At 43.1% G+C, this 25,496-nt stretch overlaps 1 protein-coding gene across 2 annotated transcripts in view; it reads left to right on the top strand.

Moving 5' to 3' along the window:
• The window catches only part of lmx1bb (LIM homeobox transcription factor 1, beta b), a 44,809-nt gene extending 19,767 nt beyond the window's left edge, over positions 1 to 25,042 (top strand). The window contains exons 3-8 of one of the 2 annotated variants that reach the window (XM_029510535.1): positions 18,041 to 18,273; positions 20,301 to 20,476; positions 20,998 to 21,075; positions 21,458 to 21,524; positions 22,676 to 22,837; positions 23,922 to 25,042. In XM_029510535.1, the coding sequence (XP_029366395.1) occupies positions 18,041 to 18,273; positions 20,301 to 20,476; positions 20,998 to 21,075; positions 21,458 to 21,524; positions 22,676 to 22,837; positions 23,922 to 24,079 (874 nt within the window). In that variant the 3' untranslated portion in view covers positions 24,080 to 25,042. Of the gene's footprint in view, positions 1 to 18,040; positions 18,274 to 20,300; positions 20,477 to 20,997; positions 21,076 to 21,457; positions 21,564 to 22,675; positions 22,838 to 23,921 lie in introns of both variants that reach the window. The other variant, XM_029510534.1, reaches the window with a different exon arrangement.
• The last annotated feature ends 454 nt before the right edge of the window (positions 25,043 to 25,496 follow it).

Here is a 25,496-nt window from a genome sequence, read left to right as displayed (position 1 = left end):
TAGAGGGATGCAATCGGTTAGGCTGTGATGGATGAGTGTCGTGCTGCAGAGGCCTGCAAGCCTCCTCATTCGCCATGCTGTCAGCTTCTTAAGTGGACGTGCACAATTAGTGCTGTAATCAGAGACTGCCTAATCTGATGGTAGGCTTAGCATTCAGTAGGAAAAATGGCTCATCTAGCTGGTGGTGAGTGAATGATGAGTGCTATAAAAAGAAGATACAAAGCAGTGTAAGAGAGAAGGGGCTGATACACATCTCTCTGAACCATTCAGTATTCCTGCAAACGTACAGTAAGTAGTACACGATGCTGAAACTTGATCTTGGGAGCATTGACGGGAGAAGCGTTTTATCCCACAACACTATTTCCTCTCTGTTTCACACAGAAATAAAAGTATCCTGGAAAAGGATTGAATCATCTGTCATCACCTTGGCTCTTGGCTGACGAATGACTGAATGACAGACGGACGATGTCATATGTCAGAAGGCAAAGCGCACATTCCACTTCAGCAGTAATGAACAGGGCACGTTGCACACTCAGACGCAGTCATACGGGACGGGACATCCAAACGCATCACTAAGTTTCCAAAACAAACAAAGGAAATATCAAAGGCAGGGGAAGTATTATGCCTCTCTACTTGAAACCAACAAAACCTGTTCTCACTTGGCTATGTGCTGTGCAGAGACACATAGCTGTCTTCCCTGGTTATCAACGCCATTTGGCTGTTGCTGTTATGAGGAGAACCGCAAATTATCTTATGATATTTTTCGACTCATTTATCTTGCCTGGTTCTGGTGTTTAATTGACATCTTTAAGGGACTTGATAATAAAATTTTGACTTGATCAATCAATTTATGAATTAACTTTTATGTTTTTCCAAATGATGTACCAATGAAGTGTTGGAATCAATATATGAGTGCTTTGATGATTTATTTGTTTGGCACATTTGAATGAGAGGATTGGACTGATATTTGAATGTTGCAGTATGGTTTAAGTAGGTCGAGATATTATAAATGCAATGCACTTATCTTGTTACAGCAAATCAGATTTATTTACGACGAGAAAGTGCTTAAAAACCCTCTGAAGATGCTGCATGCTCATTAAACTCTGCTATAATGCTGTCTCTATTAGCCATAAATTATGAGACTCTTATTTCAGACCTGAACTATTTGTGATGATTCACTCAGAAAAGATCTTCATGAAACTCCCTGTATCGTCGCCATATGTGCTTTTCCTACACGACGAGAAACATGTTGTTTTTATTTGTAGTAATTCTCTCAGTCGCTGCAGCTAAATCCCAGTTTCAGCATGTACTTAATAATTTGCGAAGATGCTCCTGACAGCAGAGATTCCCTCTAATTGAGGACTGTCATCAGATCAGCTGCAGCTCTCGTTCCGAACCCGATTGCATCATTTGTGGTTTTAGAAGAACGCGGACGCTCTCGGCTAAATCTTAATTATATGAGCAGAGATGAGAGATGATTGTAGTCCGGCCATATAAAATTCATTGTCCTTATCAGCTGATATGAGAGGGGGAGCGAGGCTGAGGAGGATTTCTCTTGGAGCAGGAAATGTCATTTCTCCATAATAGTTTATGATTCATTCCTCCACCTTTGACTAAATAATGAGGGATGACAATTACAGCAGGCCATGGGAGGAGGAATCAAAGGGCTGAGATTCCCCACGGCAGAGTCGGGCCTGTCTGAGAGCACTCCCAGCAAACTGGATCCAGATGTCGAGGTCTGTGCTGCCATAGGCTGCTGCTGCCGCTGCCACAGCCTCACAACAGGGTCTTTCTGCCAGCCAGCAGCTAGCCAGCCAGTCTCTCAGCCTCCATGGCTGCAAATATGACAGGAGACTCTCCCAGTGAGAGCCTGGGACAGAGGCCCCTGCTCCAAATAAAAGAATTCCAGCTCGCGACCCTTGCGGAGCCAAGGGCTGCAAAGTATCATTTCTTTGCATGCTGTGATTTATCTAACCCTTGGTTTGTGTCTCTATCCCCTCTTTGTCTTCACTCTTCCAGTGGTGTGTGTCTGTTCCTGCCCACTGTGGATGTGGGCTGGCTGGTGAAGGCAGAACAAAGTTATGTGTGTGAATAGGCTTTTAGTATGTGTAATAAAATTGCAGATTGACATGACTTTGTTGCCAACACTTATAAAATTGATGGATTCAGTTGTGCTTCAATTATCATCCAACTTTTTCCTTGTAAAAGAAGAAGAAGAAGAAGAAGGAACATGGCCCATAAATTGTGAGTGAATTGATGTGTCTGTTGGTGGAGGGCGGGGGGCACAGTCAAGGGGGTCGGGCGTTGTCAGTCAGCGCAGCGGCTGAATCAATGGTCTGGTGTAGCAGAGAAAAGACCAGCAGAGCGCTATTGATATGTTTAACAAATTAGCCCTGATGACGGCAGGTGTGATTGTGAGCACGGCTCTGGGGTCAGCTCGTCATATGGTGGCTAACAGACACGATATTGCTGCGTGTCCTGATCTCTCCATTCCCTCACAATGGCATTAGGGGCACCCCAGGGAAATAAAGAGTCCCACTCCCCTGTCCCCAGTGCTCTTCAAATTAACTCCCCAGAAGGTTAAGCTCCCTGATTCATAATTATTCAAGCCCACCACCACCACCACCACCACCAACAGCAGCCCTCTCCACATCCACTCCGCTTCCCAACCCCGCTCCCTCTCGCCTCTCTTTCTGGCCCTTCTCCTGAGTGGCACTTGGCTTTTTGTGGGAAAGCCCAGGAATTAGATTAGCTAAGCCTGACCTGCGAACATACAGCCAGATGATGGGAGCAGGATTGGACTTGATCTCTGCCTGTCTAGCTGTCTCTCTATTCAATCTAGCTGTCTGTCTCTCATATGGTCTGTTATTGCTTGTGAGCGTCCCTATGGATAAGACATTTTCAGCCAGAGCTATTCAGCAATTGCATATATGGCTCTCAGAGGAGCGGCCAGTGTCAAGGGTACATCTCACTTGCGTGGACATGATTTGAATGATATGAGGTGTGAATGGCCTCCAGTTGTCCCTCTGTGGGCTTGTGACAGTCTCAGTGCTGGTCTGCTCATTAAATAAGTGTCAGCATCAAACGAAGCATGGTGAGGACAGTCTTCCCACAAACTATAAATGCAAAAACACTCTCCTGCACTTGCATGATATATATATATATATATTTTTTTTTTTTTTTTTTTCTATATCTAAATTCTTAAGAGGAATTTGTGTGCTCAACTGCTCTTAAAAGCCTTTTAATTTCCAATGAAATGCGCCATGATTATCCATGGTTTTGCAAGAATTTGCTTTTTTCAGAGTCAGAGCTTACTCAGACTTCACTGGAAATCAAAATTCACCGGAGTTGAGAGAAAAGCGTAAATGCTGAGGGGTTGTGGTGAAGACAATTTAGGATACAAGTGTCAATTAAATCCAAGAGTTACACACACTTTGCTGGGATGAGGAGTGTGAGAGCGACTCCCAAATCACCATAAAAACTTTTAAGCACATTGGTTTAATTGTGAGTTGCTGGAAGTGGGAAGACTACTACTGGGCCCATGAGGAGTCAACTGTTAATAGTTGTCATACTTCTCAATCAGTCTGGATCTTCTGCGGAGGATCCACCAGCCTTTGAAGTCAATTGGGTTCCTCTGGAGGACGGGTTAATGTAATGAGGGACCGCTCTTACTGAGGGCCAAGCTCCTTCCTCTACAATCACATAATTAATCTCCTGATTCTACCACTCACCGTGTCATGACAGATGTGTTTGTGTTTGGTGCATAATGGTGAAGCATTCTGCTCTCTCCACATGCTTCTGTTTTGGAAAATGGCTATAAAGCCCCATTCCTTTACAGCCTACAGAGGGTTACATACAAAACAACACTCCCTTTGGGCCCCATTAGGAGACAAAGAGAAACACACACTTCTCAAGCAGGTATCCTAATAATATGTCGGCAATTTAGATAATGACTGGGAGTGAGATAAACTGAAGTGTGTATTACAGGTAATTGGATCTGCAGTGTGTTGGCTACCTAAGCATCTATGGGGATGTGTATTGCGAGTTTACCACAGGCATTAGGAGATGGACTGTCAATGATAAGTATTGTAAGGCCTTCAAGCACATGCAGTAATAATGGCTGATTTGAGATATTTCATGCGCCCACACCCACGGACATCATCAGAACCCAAAGCGAATCAGAACTGGCTTCGGATATCTGTCTTTGGACAAGGCGGACTTTAAATCATTTCTCTTCAGATCCCCAGCTCTCGCGAGCACGTCCAGTTAGTCACAGGATGACAAATACAACACCGAGGGCTGTCAGAATGATCAAGTTGAGGGAGGGGTTTTTTTTTTTCTTCTTCTTTTTTTCTCCAAGGTGAAGCCTAGAAAAGTTGGAGCCATAATGAGAGTTGTCAAGCCTGGGAGGTGAAGCTCGGTGTATAGCAGGTGGTGGGAGCAACGGAAAGGATGCCTTTGGGGACCTGGAGGGCTGGGTCTCCTTGGCCTTTAAAGAGATTACCTTGGCAGTGTAAGGAGAAGATCTACCCGGAGGATTTAGTGAGAGATAAACCAAGCAGCCCATTACCAATACTACAGAGGACCCTCACAAGCTTCATTAATAATCTGATGATGAATCACGACTTTAATTGGACCTTTATGGCTGTTACCTAATCCCTAGTCCCATTTTCTCAACTCCATTCGTAATGGTTTGATAGTTAGTTTTTATTTCTCACAATAATAATTTTTTTTAATTGATTACGTTTTTGTTACTTATTTCATGAAGGATGGGTTCGATAACGAGTTTGTGATCGTGGCTATTGTTACAGCGCTTTCACTCCTTTCTTTGACAGTTGTTCATTTGCAGTCATTCTTTAGATATATCCATATGGTTCAAAGTGCTCCCTGTTTTAAGACTACACACAGGGTCAGATTTCTCCCACTCTTAATTAGATGAGGGATGGTCTAATTAAATCAAATTCATTATCCTCAGCTATAGAAATCAAGAGGCTCTATTGGAAATAAGGTTAGGTTCTCCCTCATCCATCATGCCCTAACTAACCAATTTACAGGCCAGCCTTTTGCATGAGGCATTATTACCTTGTCATAAACTGTTACCTTTAAAATCCTCGAATCAAGCCGTGATATGCTAAGCTTTTATCACATTAGCTTGTGCTACTGTGTCAGCCTCTTTCGGCCTAAGATAAAGTAGGCTCCCGAATAATTATGTTAGCCACATAAGGTGGAGACAGCACAAACGACTGCTATTTAAAGCTGGCTGATAATTCTGTATAATTAAGACATAGTACAGTTCCTCTCACAGAAGAGGAATGGAGGCGTTTTTCTTTTGTGAAACAACAGAAAAACAGACCAAAAGGCAGTGTTTGTGAGACCAAAGAGGCTCCGCAACCTGAGCAGAATCGCATTTCTCTGCGAAAAGTTCCACCTCAGTCATGAACTATAACTATACACTAGGCCAAGCTCGCTCTTGTTCCTGAAACTGTGAGTCACTTTGCATCCATTGTCTAGGAAACACAAAAAGCTGCCGGCCTGATTATTCTGAATTCAGCTGATATATCTGAGGCGACGAGTCATTCATCATATGACTCGTCTTTGATATTACTGATGCCGAAGCTGATTAAAATGCTCTGTTTTAATAAACTGTCGCAGCAGTGTCTCACAGTTTGGATCTTTGCATATTTATATCTGATCTTGGCAGTTTTCGCATGTGAATAGGATGGTAAAGATGTTTGAGTGCTGTTACTTCAAATTTATAACAGTCCACCGTAGGGCCACAAGCCCTTTAAATGCCACTCGGTGTTGGAGCCATATTCTGAAACACATGAGTCCTGTCCTCTGATCTGTGTTGGAAAGTGAATTAGTAAGCTCCATTCTAAAGCCAGTGATAGCAATGGGCTGAGAGCAGTGATTTGTTGGCAGTGTATATTACAGCCCACGGTCAGACAAGGAGGGATCAGAAAAGTGTGTGTGTGTGTGTGTGTGTGTGAGGGATAGGACAGGGGGCGTTATCACTCAGTGTTTACTCACAGTAAATTGAGTTGAAATAATAGTCTTTCTCTGAGGCCAAACAATGGAGCAGGCTGCAGGCCGAGGGCCCAGGCTGGTGCAGCGCCGGCCTGCTCCACTTCAAAATGAAAGACTGAGCCTGGGGCCATGGGGAGGAGGCACGGCGGGAGGGGAGGGGGGGCCTTTATGTGGACAGCTACACCAGTTGCGGAGCTGACACCCCTCTGACAGGCACCTGGGTAGGACAACGGGGAGAGAGGAGCATGGAGCTGGGAGGTGGGGGGGTGGCGAGGTTACTGGGGGTGGAGTGATGAGGCCTCGGGGCTCTGTCATTAGGTTGGTGGTGGAAAGGAAGATGACTGCCCTGAGGACAGCGCAGCGACAGGGCCCCGCGGGACAGAGACCGCAACCTCTCATCCCCCTGGGTCTGCACGGGTACTGGTGGGACGTGTCAGTCTGTTAGCCCCCCCTCACTTCAACACGCTCAAATAACCTCTGGCTATGGGTGAGCTCCAGGAGTCCAAACTGCAGAGAGAGACAGAGAGCGTGTTTGTGTGTGTGTGTGGAAGCAACAGAGAGGCAGAGCCTGAAAGAGAGAGGCGTAGAGAGCATATCCATGTCGAGCATGGACCCTCCTTTGCCATTGTTTCTGCGTGTGTGCGCTTCAGCTGCACCTCAGCTCTGCCTCTTCCCCTTCATTTATCATTCTGCAGCATAAAGTGCTGCCACTGCATTATAGAAACAGCTGCTTTTTTCAGACATCCAGAGAGAATGGGTTGCTCCCCAGCACACAAAGACACTCCTGGACCTAAAGAGAGTGTAAAATTGGTGGGTGAATGCAAACCTTTTCCCTTGCTGAGAGGGCTGACCATGGGTGTCACTGTGGCGGCAGACATTGTCATTCCAACTGAAGACAAATAAGGATCCATATCGGCCCAGTCGTGTGTACAATGAGTAGCAGGGGCACCAGTGAGATCGGCCTTGTTCACAGTCAAATATGCATAACTACAGCTGCTGTCGGATCACGCTCTCTTGAGAATTCATGAGGTCGTTCAACCAGGCCCCGAATGTATGAATCGGCCGAGTCGAGGCACCTGTATCTCTCTGCGCTTCGCTACAATGCAGTGTCAATTCATTGAATCCTGAGCTTGTGCAAAGGGAAAACAAACAATGTCAGTGCTCTTGTAGGGGTCATAATGCAGTCACTGAAGGACAGCAGTAAGACCACTGAGCTGCCGTGAAGTCGGCAACGCGGGGCCTGGTGATATTCGGTTGGTTTGAGGTGAAACTAGACGTGCCGTGCCATGCTTCTCCATTGCATTCTGCCTTAGGGGCTCCACATGGAGAAAAGGGAATTTTGTCGAACCTGTTCTTTTCCAGCTGGAGAGATGAGATTTTACACTCCGCCAAACACATGACAGAGAAACACTCAGTGTGTGTGTGGCTGTGTGGGAAAGACAAGGGTAAGTAAAGAGAGAACGAGCAGAGAAGGCATCAGACAAACTCCTCTGCCAGACCTCCTGGGGCAAAATGCATGCTTGAATACTTTAGGACATGAACAAAATAGTTTCACAGTAACATTAGCTAGTACCACAGAGAGAGAATTTTCCCTTTCAAGATTAAAGACAAACATGCACATACACAACGCAGGTTGCAGCAAGTCCAGACAATTCATTTATTGTTCTCTCAGAGATATTTGTCCCCAGTGTGGAATGTATATCCCAGATAACAATGATGTAATTAGGCACAGAAATGTTGTGGACTTCAAGGGGTTTCTCCAGCTAAATGTTGTTGTACATATTTCAGATAGAAGAATGAGCACCTGTTAATGCAAGATATCAATGACCATCAGAAATATAGATGCAGAGAGTAAATTATTGTGATTCTTTTTTTTTTTGACAAGTAGCTGCATTCATTACTCTAGCAAAGGGAACAATATTTAAAGAATATTCAACATTTAAAGCAAATAAGATGTAAAACAAAGTTTGCTTAAACTATGAAGAATAAATAATTCAGTATAGAATTCAAAATATATTTAATTTGAATGTTTAGTTTTTGAAGTCTATTATTTGATTTTTAGCAGCATTTCGCTGTATTTAGGTTAATATGTGGATGTAGAATAATAAGTAATTGTAAGTGTAGAGGAGTTTCCCCTCTGGTGTAGAGGTGACATTAAATGGAAAAAGTTCAAGCACCTTAAAGTGACTAAAATGAAGTGAATTAATTTAGTTCCACCTCTCGCCGTTTGTGGCCGACACTAAATTGGCACAGATCTTCAACTGTGCTTCAGACTTAACAATTATTGGTCTTGTATCTGTGAATATTTGCAAATAAGAAAATGGAAGCCGTATTTGTGCAGCAACTGAATATGAATGAGTGTCTCATTCTAAATTGCTAAATATTGGACATGTGTAATTGGATCATTGTAGCCTACATATATTTGCTGTGTGTGTCCTGGCAGAGCTGAAATAAATGTTGCTAGCTGTATTATACAACAAACCTCAATCTCTCTAACTAAGAGATGTGTGGAGCATCTGACATTTTGGTGAATGCATTTTGATTCTTCGGTAGGGCCGGAGAGCTTCTTCTTCTTTCTTTCTTTCTTTTTTTTTCTCTCGTTTAACATGAATTCATCACTTTTATGTTTGACTCCCTCAGCCAGATACTCTTAAATCAAACCAATTGGGAAAGAATGCATTAAGAAAATAATAATGACGATTCAAAATTACTTTTCCCTCCCTGTCGACCCTCAGCCCCCTGGAATTTGTAGGTGGTCTCAATAATGTGGCTGACGGTCTTTAGTGAAACAGCAGGTTTAAGGTTTGCTCTGCGGTGTATGTGCGCCCCTCTGTCTGTTTGACACATTCCAACACTGCACCCCTCTCCAAGGCTCCTAACTACCAGGCAGTCGCCATGGTTACAGCCATACATCCATGCCAGCCCTTCACACTCAAAGACATATTTGTTTGGCTAGTGTAGCTACGTTCCCGACAAAAAAACACAGCTTTTTAGCATAACACCTGCTAATCTTGGGATTTAGCTCTTTGAAGAGGATTGCTGATCAGAAATTCAAATATATTATTTGAATGCTAATCTGAATGTTAATCCCTGGCCTCCGGGTCTTAAAGCATCCTGTCATTCAATAACAATGTTTATTTTTCATCTGCCCCCCCCCCCCTTTTTTTTTTTCATTTTCTCTCACCCCTTCTTCTTCCAGCCCTTATTATATCTGTGATCTATTCCCTCAAGCATAATATAGGTGGAGTCATCTTTTAAAGTGTGTGCCAATTTTAGGAGCATTGATGATTTGGATGCTCCTTGAGAGACATTATCTGCGGCTGCAATGAGAATTTTAGTTGACGGTTAAGGTTTCATGCGCTGAAATATGATACATTTCTAAGAGACTGTGGTTTTCAGGATCTAGTCAGAATTACCTTTTAATAATAATAAAAAAAAAAGAAAGAAAGAAAGAAATTTCTCTTTAGAGGACAAATATTGTGATGTCGTGAAAAAAGACACTATGATGCACACTTGCTTTCTTTTAGTTTATTTTATTCTGTTCACCTTGTGTTACCCCCCCAGGCTCCCCCACACTTCTGGGGAGGCAACATTTTGTTTTTTGACATTATTTTCATATCTATATTGTCTGTTTTTTCTGGATGTTATCTGCAGGGCGATCTATCTGTGTATCCCTGTGGCTGTGCGCTAGCAACTACAGGAGATGAGTGGGTGGCTGATCTGTGTGGTTTAAACAAATAAATGCCAAGAAAAAAAGCACTATAAGATAATGAAAGAGAGACCAGACCAAAACATTTACATCCTTATCAAAACTACTGCTGCTTATTGACATATTTGAGTCATGAATGTGGTGTACGTTACTCAGTAATTGTCACATTTCCCCATCCAGTCTACAGACCTTCATCGTATTCTGCTCTCTTTTCATGTCTGCTCTGATAGCTCTGACTTTTGTCTTGGTGAAGACAGAAAGTTTCAAGGGCAGCAGGATCAAAAACACATGAATCCCGATCATGTGAACAACAACTAATTCCTGGTTGCCTCACATTCTCTCCCTCCAAAGTAATTTTGGGCTTAGGTTGAATCTCTGGTAAGTAAACAGGGCCCCCCTCATGCAACCTGCTTCTACCACAATGATCACCAGATCATCTCTGTCCATTAAAGCCCGGGCAAACACTACTTCACACCAATATACTAAAGATGGGAGGGGTGGGAGGGGACACAATCTTTCCCCAGACTGTCTCTCTTTCTCCCTTTCTGCCTATTAATCCAGTATCTTTCAGGCCTGGTAAACTCCTCAAGATGGACATTGCTTGGTTCAGGGTGGAAAGGGGTCAAGCTCCATTGGCCTCTGCACAGAGCTGTGGAATTTTTCATTAGTGCACAGCTGGGTCACAAGTGGCTCCAAAGCCGTCTTAATATTGTGTAGGCCCACAGATTAGAAGCGGAGAAAAGAAGCCAAAGCGTGATGCTCTCCACCAGACGCTGTCTTTGCATATTTGCAGACTTGTGCTTTAGAACACCTCATATTACTGTTTGTTTTATTTCTTAGACCCAGAACCTCTGGGTCAATAGTAATTATAAAGCCCTCCAATCCAAATGTTGTTTTTTAACCATTCCAGGACTGCATCTGTAAGATGAGTCCATTTATTTTCTTACATTAAAGAAAGTAAAGTATCTGAACACTGGTCAAACCCTCTTGCACGTACGACTTATTGCTGTATGACTGGACATTATAGTTTTTTGTTTTTATTCCCCCAGAAGTGATACAACTGCAGTGACTTGTAGTGAATATCTGAGTCAAAGTCCGTCATCAAAAAAAAAAAAAAAAAGAAATAAACCTGTGTATCTGTGGGCAGTTATAGCCAGCTATAGCTGTATAACATGTGATAGCCATTACACTTATTGTAGCCATCACTCTCTTTCAGAAGCGGCAATCACTCGGGGTGGTTCGTAGAGCGGGCCAAGCCCTTTAATAGCAGGCTCTGCTCCACCTCACACATATTAACTTGGAAGGGTCGGACAAACAGACACCCGTGGAATTATTATTAGAATATAGAAAATGGGTGCACCTATTTTTAATGGGTGCAACTCAGACCTTGGTTCTTTGCTTTTAATGGGGCGCATGTTGTAAACATGTCACATTTCCAGCAGTGATGGTCCTCACAGCTTGCAGCTTACAGCTTACTGAAGGAACGAAAGTCAGAGGAAAGCACTTTATAGTGGCTTTGTAACTCACAACCTCCTAATTTATTTGTCCAAGGATCAACATGGCTTTGGGAGCAGGTGAAAAAAAGAAAAAGTGCAGGCAAAAAAACAACAACAAAAAAAACAGACATCTTTACAATCATAATTTCCTTGCTGATGTTTTTGCACAATGTCTGCAACCACATTATTTGTACTGAGCTCTAAAAACTGAGTCTAAATGTGATGTTGCACTCATTTTACATACTCAGAAACACCAGCTGTCCAAACAGCATCATGTGTGCCTGCCTGCTTACTCTTGTATTTAGATGTGTACTTAGCCTCCTCCGCTGCCCAATGCACTGTCCTTTTCACTCCATGAGCTTTGTTCTACCTGTGTGGCTGGGGAGGAGGGTGAGGGGGGATTATTTCCATGCTGTTTCCCCAGTGACTCATTAGCAGATACATGTAGAGGAGAAGCAATGAGTTGCTTGATGCGGCAAGATAATTCTCAGCATACGGCTGTTGTTTTTAGAGCGCTGCATTTAGCTGAATGTAGCACTGACCATGAGACACATTTACTCCATGGAAGACATTTGCAGTCCGAACATCACATTCATCCTTAACTCTGTCTCCAGTGTGGAGTAATCTGTGAAACCCCTGGAATGAGATCATTTGAATAAGGACTTAAGGGTTAGGATTTCTTTGTGCAGCTGTGCAGTGCAGCGTTATGTACAAATATGACTGGGATGTCTGTCTGGCCGGGGACTGGAATTAGGAGCTGCACATTCCAGCACAGAGGAACTCACGCTGCCGTAGAAATGAAGTGGCCATATTTATTTTCACAATAGCAGACGTGTGGGATAGATGATCTGGGAAACACTTCGCTGCAGATTAACTGTAACCGGCATCTTTTTATAGATTCACTATAGCTCCTGCTCAGCAGCTATTACTAAGTGCGCTCCCTCTGAGATGCAGGGCAGGTGCACACGCATACACTAAACACGTCCGACACGTTTCGGCTATTACCTTCGCCATGCCAAGAGCAATCAGCTCGTCTCCTTCCTCCCCTGTGAGCTCGCAGGCAGTCGGTGCTGCACTTCAGTGCGGGGAACAAGCAGAACCCTGTGGCCAGAGCTGTGTGATGAAGAAGACACCTTTGGGCCATTAGTGGTGTACACATCTCCTGTTAATGTGTTTTACTTTTACCTGCTGGGAGTTTAATTAAAAAACAAAGAGCCTCAATTTAAAGGCCATTATTATGCTAATGTGGTAAGCACGAGATGGTGATTAAGCAGCTTTTAGAGCTGACTGGAGCTGGCCCTTGGGAGCAGAAGGATGGCACTTTTTATTTGGCTTCATTACTCTCCATGAATCTATGCTCCAAAGAGAAATGCTGATACTATGAAACAAGGTCAGCTACTGAGATCATTTATGAACACAGTATCATCACTACCACTTTTTTGCACTTTACTACTCATGCCAACTGCTGAAATGCTGAAAGTTTGTTTTAACCTTCTCATGGAGGAAGGATGTGAAAGGATGTGCCTTAGCTGCATTCATTTAAATATGCAAAGCCACTGTTTTAAAGTGCAACTTTCTTTCAGGCTCTGCTTTTATCTTCAGCCCCTCTGCAAGCAATCAAACACTCCAATTAGCCGAATACAGGGCGCTATTTTTAGGCCGGTGTGCTCAACATGTAGCGTCTGCTGCATCCAGAGGACATCAGCACTGTACATAACAAAGCAATTTTCACAATGTCGATGCAGAGTTGAAAAGGTTTGCCTTCGTTCATCCAAAACATCTGGGCATCAAATGTTTTCCTCTTTGACCAAAGCTCTTGATACTCTTGCTAAGAACCAATTTTCACACACGAAGGCGTGTCTCGTGTGGCGCCCAACAGTTGGGAGACCTCTGGTGCCTCTGTGAGACAGAGCCATTTGTTGTCAATCCAGACAACAAACAGAGCAAGAATCTTTCTGAATATCTGGGGAGAAAAAAAGAGCAGTTCATTAAATACAGGCACGTCATTAAAAAACAGTAGTACTTACAGTAGTTACTGTAGGACAGTAATACTTTTACGGCAGGTTTGATGACAAGGTCAAATGAGATCAGGATAAATATCTAGCCTTTTCCAGCAGTCAGTCAGCTCCTCTAAATCTTACATGTTTTAACATGTTTGTTTGATCTCTGCAAAGACTAAACTGTAAAAACAACAAGATGTGGTTTTACGAGAAGCTTATGTGCCAAACAATTTTTGGTTACATAGGTAATATTAGTGATGCTGACTGGGAGAGAGCTGTTTCCACCATCCCAGTATTTTGATAAGCTAAGATAATCAACTGATTTTATATTTGCCAAACAAGGCTGAAATGGTTTTACATCACTGTCCGACCAATAAGACAGTACTTTTGATCTTCTCGTCTAACTCTCAGCATGACAGTGCATTTCCAAGAATGTGGAAACATTTTCTGCATCTTTCACGTGTGATTTAGAAGCAAAGAAACATTCGAAATTCCAGTTTGATCCCAGATGTAGCAAAATTCCGAGATGTATGCAGTGGGCGGAAAAAAGGAAAAGAAAAAAGAAATTGGAGCCACAGAGGTTGCACAGCTCACCGATGGCTCCACATGCCCTTCCTCCTGTCCGGAGGCCCTGGTCTGACCTGCCTCTCAGGCCTCATCTCTCACCTCAGCAATGATTGGCATGGCCGCAGGTTTCCTGCCCAAACACGAGAGCCTATCTTCAAAGTAATAGTTTACAGCTGCTGTCTGGATAATCCTCATCCCCTCTGTCTTTGAAGGGATGTGGTGACATAATAGCCCAGGCTATTCTTCCCTAAATTGTTATGGTATTTCTCCAAGTGTTGTTCAATAGCAAAAGGGGAGTAGGTGAGACTGTTGCACGTGTTGCTAAATGTAGCATGATTATCAAGAGCCATAAGCAGCTCCATAGTCCCCCTCACACACACATCCCGCCCCACCCCATCCCCCGTCTCTCTTATTCTTCTTGCCTTCTTTTATCCTCCCCAGTCCTCCTGATGCTTATCACTGCGGCAGAAGCATTAAATGTAATGTCTGTAGAAGGGAAATCATTGGCAACATGTGGTGAGAGCTTAAGATGTTGTCACACTTTAAGTTGCTTATAATCTCTTCAAAGGGAGAGTGCAGTTCTCCAAAGTGCCTGAGAAAAAAAACGAGATGGGGGGTGAAGAAGAGCAGCAGTGAGGGCGAAGTCTCTCAGCTGCACTTGGCTCGGCTGAAGTGTTCATCAGAAAAATAACTGTCGGTCCCTGTTGGCTTCTGTCTTCTTCATGGACCCCTTTCTTTTTTTCCCCCTTTTTCTTTTTTTTGCATTTGCTAAAAACACAGCTTGTAGTGTTACAAGCCTCAGCAGAGTGATAATCTGTTTCGAGGGATGACCATAGATAACGTCAGAAAAGACAGACAAGGGATTACAGGTATGTGGACACAGGATTAAAACGAGGGACGTAATGATTCCTGTGGGAGGGAGGTATGTGCTGAGATGGGCCCTTTTTTTCATTTATGAGCCCGGTTCTGGGGAGGCCTGGGTAAATATTGACAGTCCTCTCTGCTTGAGATGCAGCATTGATCCACATGGGAGGGTCTCATCACTTGATCTGTGCGCTCAGGTGTGGGAGGAGGGAACGGGAGAGCAGGAACACGGCTTGTCAAGCTGGTGGTCCTCTTTGTGGTGTCTTTTATAAACAGGCTAGCTTAAAGGTGCTGATTGGCCTCTGCAACACTGGGAGTTGTGTTACCAAAGCAGCAGAACGCCCAAAAAGTGGATTCTAGGTGGCTACAGTTAGTCTAATGGGTCCCTGGGATCAAGTAGAGGCAGAAAGTGGTAAATGATCACCTAAATCACTTTACGTCTGATTCCGGTTGCACCTACAGCTTCTTTGATATCTGTAATGTCCCAGCAAAGCTGTGTGATCTCCTCTGCAGCTAATGCTATCAGCAACCCCTGTTGATTTGCTTTTCTGGATATAAAATCATCATTTACATCCTGTCCTCTGTCGTCCGTTGGCATGCTGGCCTACTGGTCCACTGGCCTGGTCATCAAACCACTAATCAGGTAATGTTGGGGAGGTTGAATGGCGTGCCTCCCCCTGGTCAACCTTCACTGCTCACACAGTGGTGTTGTTTTAAAGAGCATTCTTTAGCAGCTGAACTTGGAAAGGTATTAAAGTGGGATTAGGCTCCTCCACAATCCACTGCTTGTGTCATTCAGGGAGTTTGTGTTCTCCTCTCCCCACAGCCACCTCCCCACTCCTCCTCTGTTTGATTGTGGCTAGCCGCAGGAGTGGGACTGGCTGTGCCTTTCAAAGGAGAGGGGTAGGGTTAAATCCCTAGTCCACTGCTCCCTGCTAATTCTCCTTGTTCCTTAGAGAGGGATTTACTTCTGCTGCCAGCTTCTCAAAGGCCTTCTCTGCCCATCCGAAAAGTCGCCGTTGCCTTCCTGTGGAGGTGTGGTTGCCATAGAAGGGGCGTCACGCATGGCTATTCCATCTGAACCCCGCTGAGAATGGGGACCGGGGACTGAAAACAGGCAGAAAGTCCGGATTAGACCTCAGGACAAAGCAGGACAGGAAGATTCCAGAAGGGACGAATAGGAATTACAGCAGCAAAAATAATGCAAAGTGACAGAGAGGGGAAATAGAAAAATAATGGCTTACAAGATTAGACTCGGCAAGGAGAAAGAAGAAAGGAAAGAGGGCTGAATGAGAATGTTTTCATCTAGATGAGAAGATTTGAGAGAGCGGTCGTAGGTGAATGCAGAGTCTTGGACGTATCAAAACCGTGCTAACAAGTAATTTCCTCAACTTTTTTTGCTCTCTTTCTCAGCTTAAGCCAGCAATCATTAGCTAAACATTAGAGTTAGAGCTGGGAACTTGTCTTGACAGATTCATCACCTCCTTTCCCTGATCCCAGCATGTAACATGCTAATCCTCCTAAAAACTAGAAACAACTGCCTAAATATTCAGTTTATCTTTCCAGACTTCAGACAGTGTGAGATTTCCTTCTTTTAATTTTCTTTCTTTTTTAAATAAGTGTTACTCTTTTAATTCTCGGCGACCTAACTCAGAGATTTGTTTGGAAGATAGATCCAGGTTGGCAGGTCACTTAAACGAGATCCCTGCTTGTTTGAGAAACATGCCAAAATTTCTTTTAGAAGGGATTATCCTTGAGGTTTTTCCATAGTTGAATAATAATCTCCTTAACTTATTGTAATAAATGAAAGATTAAAGGATTTTATGAACCCTTAGAGTGCTAGCTCTGATATCTCCGTTGTTTAGCAGCTTCACGATGGTTAAAAAGAAAATAAGCATCCATGTTCTGAATCAGATACTGGTTATGATTTTGATTATAATGAATGAAATTAGCAAAATAACCTATTAATTGTTAGTGGTGTAATTAAAATAGTGTAAAATTTAGCCCCCTTGATGCTGCTCCAATGAGCAATATTGCAGTAATTATTTTCAAAAGCTGCATAGACAACAGAAAACCACACTGTCTTGTTTCCAGCATGCATACAGCTGCTCACACACATGCACTTACATGTGTGAAGTAGACTCGTGCGCACACACACCATATCACTACTCAATCAGCACCTATAACAGCATTACCATAACAAAACCATCCTTTGGTTTCCCTCCTCTCATATTTACACATTATATTCATCCCTATCGCTCATCCCTGTCCCCAACCAGCAGATGATGTCAATTGCTCCTCTCGCTGCCTCCCTGCCCTGCACAATGAAATAGATGTTCACCACAAATAGATAGGCGGCTGCCAGCTGTCTTCCAGACCAGGGCAAACAAAGAGGCCGCTAATAAATCCAGCTTTACGGCTGGACAAGATCAACCACACTCGCTGCCTCCTTGCTCCATTTAATGTGGCTACTTCTGAACAACAGAGAACGAATTAAATGCCTCTCAGTCACCAATAAAACAATGCAAACATCTTCCTGAAAGGATATAAAAGAAGATGGAGGTGTTGTCCAGGAAATGGTGATAGAGGCAGTGTTACAGCATAGAGGCATGATATTAGACAGTAAGATGAGATATGAACAGACTAGAGGGCGGCCCAGTAGTCAGCAATGAATCATAGTCTCTGATATTCTGATATGTTATCTGATGCATAGAGAGCATCGTGGATATGAAAGAAATGTGTAAATTGTCCGCAAAGGCTTGATTGGGATCGGTTTTCACTGGTCACTACACTAGAATGGGACCCAGCCTGCTTTTTTTTTTTTTTTTTTTTTTTTTTGGTGGGGGTGGGGGGGGGGGTTCGGTGGCCATGACTGAGCTCACTTGGAGCGACATGGATGGGGCCCACCCTAGAAATTTTAACAGATGAGCTGCTGCCAAAGGAGTCACCTCTTGGCTTCCCACTGGATCCGTCAGCCAATTTCACTCTTAGTCAAAAGCCCTCGATGGTCAGCTGAAGTACGAGGCCAAAATAAAGCCACACACCTTGCCAAAGAAAAGCACTAAAAGTGAGACAGCTTCACTTTTCATTCGCAAGAGAAATGCATCGTAATAAGAGCGCAAGTGTGGAAGACATCTGATTTCAGTTAGCTGTGCAGCATTATAGATTTAAAGTTTGCCAGCTGTTAGACACTGGTCATACCAGACCAAGTAAGGCTTTATCAGCTAAACCCCCTTAGTGTGCTGGATTGACCAAGGGAGCACTCAATTTGTCATGAACGAAATTCATACATAAAATAATCAACGCTTTATCTTGTCACACAAGATGATGCTGTAAATCAGCTTGCTTAAAGTAGTTTTTTTTTTCTTATTTTGCAGGTTGTTTGCGACCAAGTGCAGCGGCTGCATGGAGAAAATCGCCCCCACGGAATTTGTGATGCGTGCGCTGGAGTGCGTCTACCACTTAAACTGCTTCTGCTGCTGCGTGTGCGACCGCCAGCTGAGGAAGGGCGATGAGTTTGTCCTGAAGGAGGGTCAGCTGCTGTGCAAGATCGACTATGAGAGGGAGAAGGACTTGCTCAGCTCTGTCAGCCCAGATGACTCAGACTCAGGTGAGCCCCCCTGCACCCTGTCACACCAGAGTGGGAGCAACACTGTGGTGCTATCATCGTATGGCACTGGGGTGTCGTATTCTGTATGCTCTGCTCCATCACAGTGGTAGCCAATGCAGATATCCGACGTGATGGAGCTAAACTGAATCTTACTGGTTGTTACTATACATTGAAAGAAACAACTGGTATTCATTTGCCCTTAAACTAGCTGCTGGAGATTCTTCAGAGATGCTGCATGCAGTCCAGGCTGTAAAATGTTCCAACTCAGCTCCATCTGCAGCTTTTCAATGGCTGACTTTGTAGCATTCTAATACAAGCATGGAGCGGAGGTTTATGGTACAGTAGGAAGTGGAAACAGGACGAAGCCAAGCCACCCCGTATTAATGGCTCTCCGTGCATGGGCAGGATCTGGTTCTGGAATGAATTAAATCACTGTATCATGGTGAGTGACAGAGGGATTTGGGGCCTTTCGAGAGAAAGCCTGTGCCTCCACTCTTATCAGCTCTAGTGTTCCTCGCCTATAGCCTCCACACACAATGAGGCATCTCGCCAAGCCTCACTGTTCACTACCATCTGGCTCACATTTAGACATGCACAAAAGCGGGGAATTTGTCAAATACATCTGTGCCTGTGTCAACTTTTGTCAACTTGTGGGAATATTTGCTCTGCGTCTTCCTCATTCAGTTGTGTCCCAGTGTATCGCGCAGGCATGTCTTTTGTGTGCGTCTCCAAATTTCAAGATGGAGAAAATGTTGACGTGAGCAGAGGTTAACCTCGGCATGTGGCAGACGAAATGTAGGTTTTCAGCGCAGAAATGTAGATACATATCAGAACCAGATGATACGAGACACCGAGCCATCCCGTGTCTGCCTCTCGTGGCAGCCTGCGGATCCCAAAATCATTAGGGTTTGTTAACAGCACTGCTGCTTCTGATTTGAAAGCACTTGACATCCTCACATGGAGTGATAATTGACAATTTCTTTACGCACTGACTTATTTTTCATGTGACGTTAACATAGCTTTGTGGTCTCTGTGGCGTTTGTGGAAGGCAATATTGAAATCCATGAATTTAACCAACAGTTTACTTTGAGTGGCACATACCACTGCCTGTCATATGATATTTTTCCCGCCAAAGCCTTCAGTGAAGTTAAACCATACTAGAAATGGTGAAAAGTGAAATCAGGCTAATTATAATTCATTAATTTGCCACCGATGCTTTCCATATTTGGTAAACAAGTTTATTTCCACACACATTTTAGCACAAAATATTTATGATCATTACAAAAAAATTTGAGAATTCCTCTAAGTGAAATGAATAGCTCTGGGAGAGTATTGAATGTGTATTTATTGTTTGTGATGACTGCAAACAGCTTGCTGATTTTAATCTAAAAAATAAACCTTCAAACATATCTCAGAAATCTAATAAAACCAAGTTATTATTTTGTTTTAATGCCACATCGTAAGCTAGAAGCATAAACATTGCACCAATATTACTACCCAAAACTGTAATATCCTGCTGCTGCGGCTGCTAGTAAAAATCTAACAATCCATATATATTTTGTCATTATTTTAAGGTCTAAAACCCAGCAAAAATTTCATTTTCTTGCTCTGTCATGGGAGATGCATTTCTCATATGCACTCATGTTGGCTTTTTTGTGTTGTGCTTGATGGAGTGGTCTTATCGGAGACTGATTTAGTGTAACTCAGACAAAGCTGAGAGCAATAAATTACAAAGTGATGCAGTGTCCAGTTCGGTGACAAATGTGCATATTTCATTGTGCTCTCCAAGCAAGAGCCATAGACTCCTGTAAGTCTAATCGTACATGTGGCCCTTTCCTTTTGTAATAGATTGATAACAATGTATCAAAAACACATGTGTCTCCTTTGATTATACACTTGTGGTGTGTGAATCTGCTGGAATGGGGAAAAGCGAAAATATATTTATCAGTGGACTGTCACTGACAAAAGGGTGTAGTCAGTTCAAGTTCGTGTTGCTGATACAGAGAAATGACTCTCCCTCTCTGCAGAGAAAAGTGACGATGAGGAGTTGGACATCAAGCCGGAGAAAGGCATAGGAGGCCAGGGGAAGGGAGATGATGGGAAGGATCCCCGGAGGCCCAAAAGACCACGAACCATCCTGACCACTCAGCAGAGACGGGCCTTCAAGGCCTCCTTTGAGGTGTCCTCAAAACCCTGCAGGAAGGTAAGTCTATCTCTGAAGAAGTGAGGAACATTTAGCAACTCTTTCTTGTGATATAGTCTCTGGTCTGCATTTGGAGTAATGAACACATGGAGATTTAGATGCCGACCACGAGCCCTACAGTAGTTCCACAAATAAAGTTCTCAAATTAAAAAAATCTCCCCCACCTCAGAGCTTGGCTTTGAAGTGGCGAGCAGCATTCTGTTCTGTGTTAACTGAGGCAGGCTGTTGTAACGCAGTCCGTCTGCACCTAATGTCATACTGAGATAGGAGAACTGCCTCCATAGCCCTGGCCCTAAAAACAGCCGCTGCACCCGGTCCAAAGCTTTGAAGAGGCAATAACCAAGACGTCCAAAAAAGACCACTGCATTCATTCAACGTTTACTGAAATGAAAGAGCCGACATGCCTGTTGGGAAATGCGGCAGATACCATGTATAAGAGGAACAAAATCGTAGTTATGGGAGTCATGACTTGTTTCATTTTCTTGCATGATGCTGGAAATCTTTTGTGATCATGTGTTCAGGTGAGGGAGACGCTGGCCGCAGAGACGGGACTGAGCGTTCGGGTTGTTCAGGTGTGGTTTCAGAACCAAAGAGCTAAGGTGAGAGCCGCAAGCACAGGATGGATTAGAGTTTGTGTCCACATACAACAGCCTTGTTCCATCTTAAAGAGTTCTGTTAATAAATCACTACAACTATGTGTGTTAAATCTATCACTGCATTCCTTTTACAAATGCAAAAAAAAAAAAAAAAAGAAAAAGAGCAAGGAGTTGCAACTATAGCTCACTCTTACATTAAAAGTCTAAACCCTCCCCTTTTCTGATTATTATCTTGTGAAAACCTTTGATACTTGACAATGAAGTGCACTCAGATACAGATTTTACACAGTTCATTTGAGGGTGAACAGCGAGGAGCATCCTTTTTAAATTAAAGAGTGCATGTTAGTTTTGGGAGTTCCTCACAACTTTGACTCCTTCGTTTCAGATGAAGAAGTTGGCAAGAAGACAGCAGCAACAACAAGAACAACAGAATTCTCAGAGACTTGGCCAAGGTACGATATTGTCCATACCCAACAGACACAATGGAGGCCGTCCGCTCAAAGCTTTTTCTTTAGCTGCATATTTAGTGCTATTTCACATATTTATCATTGACATTTATCTGCATTTTAAAGGCCCTTTTTTACTCAAACTTTTAGTATTCTTCTTTCACCTGGAAGAGCAGAATGATGTATGTGCAGAGTTGACACCGGAGGGCTGTTTTCACATTTATCTGCTGAAGGGTTGGGGGTGGCTGAAATCTCATTTTAACACGTGGCTAACTTTGGTATATCACACCTAAAAACCATTGAATCACTGTCAATATTGAGCCAGATTCTGGATTTTTCAATGAGGAAAAACCTAGCACAACAGATATTTCATTTTTAAAATAATAAAATTTCCGTGACCCGGAAATGGATAATTCGATAAGTTAAAAAGGTTAAAAACATGTGATGGGGCTCTTTAAATTTTCTTGCTGCTATACTGTGGTTTTAAATGTTGACACCCTGCTAGTTAGAGGCTGTAGGTGGGGACTTGTTTCTGGAGAGCGCTAAATAGGAATAGTTGTAGTAACGCACTGAATGAGAAAATATTTCCATCTTCTCTTGTGTATGGAAATTACAAATACAACGTTGTGTAAACAAGAAGGTTTCAGATCACAAAAGAAAGCTGGAAATTCTCTCTGGCAGCCAAACAAAATGAACGGCAGACATCACTGATTCAGTGGCTTCCAGTGATGAAACCACAAGAGCTTTGTGTCCATCGCACCAATCAGTTAGCCAAGAACAGTGTTTGTGAAGGGAATTGTGGGAGAAGCCAAAGGAAAGACTACTGTAGGTTTCCATGGAAATACTACCAGGCGAGCGAGCCAGGTTATTGTTGCTATTTCGCAAACACTGGACTCCTCTCATTTTTATCACATTTTTCAGATCTGCAGAACTGTTAAGTCAGATTCAGGTGAGCTTGTGAAATCCCCAGGTATTAAAGGGAGTTTACAAGGGAGAAACACACTTCTATTGTCAGCTCTCTCCTTATCGGCGGTTTTCCCCCTTCATTCCCTCATTTCTGTGCGAACCCATTATGCTTGGTGGCTGCAACATTCTGCAGATTCATCCTTGGTTTTTTCTTTTGGTTTTTATTGCATTTTCTGTGATGCTTTTTTCAGAGGTGATGTCCAATCGGATGGAAGGGATGATGAACTCCTTCACACCGCTGGCTCCGCCGCAGCAGCAGCTGGTCGCCATGGATCAGAACAGTTACAGCACAGACCCGTTCCAACAGGGGCTCACCCCCCCACAGATGCCCGGGGACCACATGAACCCATATGGTGAGCATCCACCAGTCCCCACCCCCCCACCAACCCCCACCCCCATCCCTCCAAGTCATTCCCCAAAACACCCAGTCTTGCTCTCAAAACACACACATGCCTTGTCCCTTGATCAACCTCACAGTTCCCAGTGCTGAACATGTGCTCAGGCCGCAGAGACGTACGAGCAGTTTCTCCTCCCTCGTGAGATAACACAAGCGTCCTCATAAGCGTTGGGGTTTTGAAACTCATTTTCAAATCTGTTTAATATGGTTTTCACTCTCCGCCTCCAGTTCTGAGACCTGCCCCGTTACTAATGATATTTTCCAATGTTGGTAAAAACATGTGGTCAAAGCAGGCGGAGTGCTTGTGTGAGCTAATGAATCTGAATGGGTAAAATAACAAGTCTCAGATTTCTGCATGATGCGAGGAAGAATTAAAATGCAAACACGGAAGGAGAGAAAATATCAGTCAATCAAGCGTTAGTTCACAGGATGTAACTGGAATAACACATTTCAGAGTGATGTCCTCAACAAGCCCCAGAGGGACCATTTCCTGAAGTTCATAACTTCCTTATAATTTGCCTCCATTTAGTTCTTCTTGGTAGTGAGAAACTAAATCCCCAGTCTCATCACTCTCCTTTGGTTTGGGGAAAAGAACAATATTGGCAAGGCATTAAAAGATATGTCTCAAAACACTGTCCCCATTTTGTGCAACACTATCATTAAGATCCAGAGTGTAATAAAGTTAACTATTCCCTCTAGAGAAATAACATGTTGAGGTTTTATGAAAGGCGTAAACAGTTGCTATTAACCAGATCTTTTCAGAAGATGCCCCTTGTTTACATGCTCCCTCACAGACGCCAATTGTCCCAGTGAGGGCAGCAAAAAGTGAGCTTTGATGATATCTAACAAAACAGTTCTCACAATTGTGATGACACACAACAGCAATTTCTCAAAGTGACTATAAGTAATTATAATTTCCCAATGCAGCTATAAATCTCAAATACAAGATTGCACAGATTTCATAGTCAGGTCGGTTGGTTTTTAAATGACGCCTCTGCCACCGGATCCTGACGGCTATCTCTGTAATTGTCTCTCTGCAGGCAATGATTCTGCATTCCATGACATAGACAGTGACACGTCTTTAACCAGCCTCAGTGACTGCTTCATGGCGTCGTCAGAAGTCAACTCCATGCAGGCCCGCGTGGGGAACCCCATCGACCGCCTCTATTCCATGCAGAACTCTTATTTTGCATCATGAAAGAAAGGAGCGAAGAACATCAGCACAGAATAAACTGCCCATCTCAACCTGAAGTGCGATGGCCAGGGGTTTCTACAATAACACGGACACGACAGAAGAAACACCTCCTTGAAGTAGCTCCTGGTTACGTGCAGAAGCTTACTCAAAGATAGTAAAACCACTTGTTGTAGGACAGTGAACATTCCTGGGGAAAAAGGCTTAAATATTGTTAGAGATTATTTGGTCTGATTGCGTATCTGTCACAGGAGATATTCCTCTTTTCTTGTTCACTTAAAGAGAAACAAGTAGATATTGAAGCCACTGATTACACACTCTCAAACCAAATAACAGTGAATTTATACAGTGCATGATCAATTGTAAACTAAACTTTTTGTAAGCCCCGCCCCCCCTCCCGGTTAAGATGTGGTGTTTGAACTGTTTCTTCTTCACACTACATGGATTTCCATGTTCACCGTTAGCATTTTGATCACTTTCAATAGGTTTAGATATTGTGTTAATAGTAAATAGGTGCAGCATGTCTGCAAGAGTGGCTGTACATTTGTGTATGTATGAGAGTTTGTGGTGAGAAAGAATTGTTTAGAGGAGAAAAAAGTGGAGAATTGTGGTGGACAAGTAGGATCAGTGAAGTGTAAATACTTTCCCCAGGCAAATTGGATGTGCATGTTAAAAATGGAGAGCATTCTATTTATTTAACTATAACAGGCTCTTGAAGGTACATATTAAAACTGAAAAAGCTTTATTTAAAAAGGAGAGCAATTTTTTTGTTTTGTTTTGTTGAGCAATTAGTGAGTTAATGGGTGTCACAACTCATCTGTAAGCCTTTTTAATATGAAGATTAACCCTTTTGTTTTTGTTTTTGTTTGTTTTTTTTTCTTCAGCCAAGCTGTAAATGAGCAATGTTGCTATTTATTTCGTACAGACCATAAACCTTTTGTTGTCATTGTCACATGTGCATTCTCAAAATGTTAAAGTTGCTAACTGACCAAAGTTTACTGGTTTGATGAATAAACAATGTCTTTCTCCTGATAACATTAAATAAATGCCATTCAATGATCATTCACATGGTGACGTTTCACCCGTCACCTTCTTCAGTTCTCGGCCATAAACAACAATGATCAACTCACTTCGCGCTAGAATCTGAGTCTGTCATTTTCACCGACACCAAACTAGAGGCAACATACCTTTTCACATCTTTGTACTAGAGAGCATATTAGCGTGCCTCTGTCGGTGTGGAACATTGCTAAAGTACAGCCCGTCAGAACTGTTTGCTTGGACGCACACAGTTTGTCTTAGAAACAAGTGCATCCTTGTGATCCATCTAAGTTGGGTATTGTTTGATTTCAGCAGGTCAACCAATAATTGTCAGAGAATTCTGATTGTTCCAATAAACTATGGCCTGTATGTAAGAGTAAGAGGA

The sequence above is a fragment of the Echeneis naucrates genome, chromosome 9 (genome assembly GCF_900963305.1).
Source record: "Echeneis naucrates chromosome 9, fEcheNa1.1, whole genome shotgun sequence".
Taxonomy (NCBI): domain Eukaryota; kingdom Metazoa; phylum Chordata; class Actinopteri; order Carangiformes; family Echeneidae; genus Echeneis; species Echeneis naucrates.
The sequence above is the reverse complement of the archived record's forward strand: the minus strand, read 5'-3'. Positions and strand labels throughout refer to the sequence as shown.